Below are 2,094 nucleotides of genomic sequence, written 5' to 3' on the forward strand. Positions count from 1 at the left end.
TGCTCTCCCTCATGAGCAGGTGCAGCCTCCTCCTGCTCATGTACATCCACCTGCTCGTGCACCATATGCTCATGTACCACATCTTCCTCATGCACTGTAGAAGGCTCCCCTGATCATTATGTCCCTCATCATCGTCTTCAATAATCATACGTCTTCTTCTCCTTGAAGCTGTCGGTCGAATCCTCTTTGGGGGATTCATCGGAGTCGATGTAGAAGTCTCAATGTCCCGTGTAATTCGTATGATTTTGCCATCTCTTCCTCGTGCACCCACTGAAAAATTAAAATATTAAAAGAATTAAATCACAATAAGTTATAAAATTATAATTAATTAAATTAAAAAAAAAATATACGTAACTTCCGGAAAACTTGATGCTCAAGTTCTCCGGTAACTACCGGAAATGTTGGCAATCAAGTTTTCCGGAATGCTTTCTGTACCGGATATGTTAAAAAATAAGTTTTCCAGAACACTCTTCTGTACCGGAAAACTTCCTACAAGATTTCCGGTACCGGAAAACTTTAAAACAACGTTTCCGGAGTACAACCTCTGTACCGAAAAACTTGTTTCTCAACTTCTCCGAAAATTTTGAAAAAAAACTTACTCTTTGTTCCGGAAATGTCAAAATGTGGGATGGTAATTTTGTGAGGTTTTATTATTTATACGAGGGCAAAATAATCATTTCATTCTAAATTTGGGGGTATAGATATAATAAGGAGGGTACAAGGGAAATTTTTCTTAATTTGTGTGCTTCTTCATGTTTTGCTCCAATCCACTTTATTTCAACAAAAACACCCCAAAACAAAGAAAAACCAAGTTGGGCAAAATGCATAGCATTGCAGCCCATACTCTCCACTCAAATAAAACACTCACAAAAAGTAAAATAAACTTGAGTGTTAAGCTTTAATAATGAAAGGCCTGCCCAAATATTTTATTTTAGATTAAACCAAATAAAAACAAGCAATGACAAATTTAGGCTTTGGTAACTCCTATTATTTGTTTCTATGATAGTTGCCACTATATAGTTAAAATTTTCTTAGATTTTTTTTATACTTGTCTTTGTTATAGGTCCTCTGAATCCTTGAAGCGTTTCACTAGGGTTAGTTGCTATTATATCCTCAGTAAGTGTTTCTCTTAAACATCTTCTAGACAAATTGTAATATAGTGCATAAATCATTCACATGACAATTTAGTTTTGTTTGAATCTTGGTATTTATAATAATGTATTATAATTTGATTGCAAAATATAGTAAAAAGTGACAATAGTCATATCTTGGTATTGTTTGGATTTTTCGGAAGTACATTGGTTATGTAAGTACCACACTCTTATTTATTTGTATTTTTATATGTGGGCACAACTTGTGACAATATTTTAAAGAAAATGAAGTATTACTTTTGCATTTGCAAAAAACAAACTAATCTTTTAAGAAGTTCATTCTTCACCTGTTTGATAATTAATATATTATTTAAATATATTTATTTCTATAAATATATCATTTTTCACTTGTAATTATTTTTATTACATGCAAATAAACTATTTTTTATACTTGTTCTTTGTTGTTTTATTTTAATTCTTACAAAGTTTCTTGACATTGGTGCTTGTAATATATAGAATATTTTATTTCTATCTAAAAATATTTAAATTTGAGACAATTTTGTAAGGCTTAAAAAACAAAAAGGACCAAAATAAAAAGTGAAATATTTGTGGGGAATAAAAAAAAAATTATAGACAATAAATGTAAAACTTAATATATGTGCAGACACTAAAAGCAAATATGTAAACCTTATAATTTATTGATTTTGAAAATACATTGTTTCCCAAAAGCAATTTTGCGATATAGCATATCTCAATCGATAAATTAGAAAAAGGTGAGGCGTAGTTGAAAAAGCTAATATAAAATAAAATGATATTATAAATTTGTAAACATTATTATTCTACAAAAATAATCTATGGTTGCCTAAATAATAATAATCTACGGTTAAATGTAAGAAAAGAGATTAGTTGGTTCTGATCAAATAATTTGATGTTGGGAATAAATTGAATTTAAATAACATGTTTGTAATGTCTTATTTGAGCTTATGCATAAAATGTTAAATAA

At 29.6% G+C, this 2,094-nt stretch overlaps 1 protein-coding gene across 1 annotated transcript in view; it reads left to right on the top strand.

Annotated features, from left to right (window-relative positions):
• Nucleotides 1-100, top strand: part of LOC140919340 (uncharacterized) — a 1,773-nt gene extending 1,673 nt beyond the window's left edge. Inside the window, exon 3 of the mRNA XM_073365343.1 lies at nt 20-100. Coding sequence (XP_073221444.1) covers nt 20-100 — 81 coding nt within the window. The remainder of the gene's footprint in view (nt 1-19) is intronic.
• The last annotated feature ends 1,994 nt before the right edge of the window (nt 101-2,094 follow it).

Source organism: Cicer arietinum, chromosome 2, assembly GCF_000331145.2.
Source record: "Cicer arietinum cultivar CDC Frontier isolate Library 1 chromosome 2, Cicar.CDCFrontier_v2.0, whole genome shotgun sequence".
NCBI lineage: Eukaryota > Viridiplantae > Streptophyta > Magnoliopsida > Fabales > Fabaceae > Cicer > Cicer arietinum.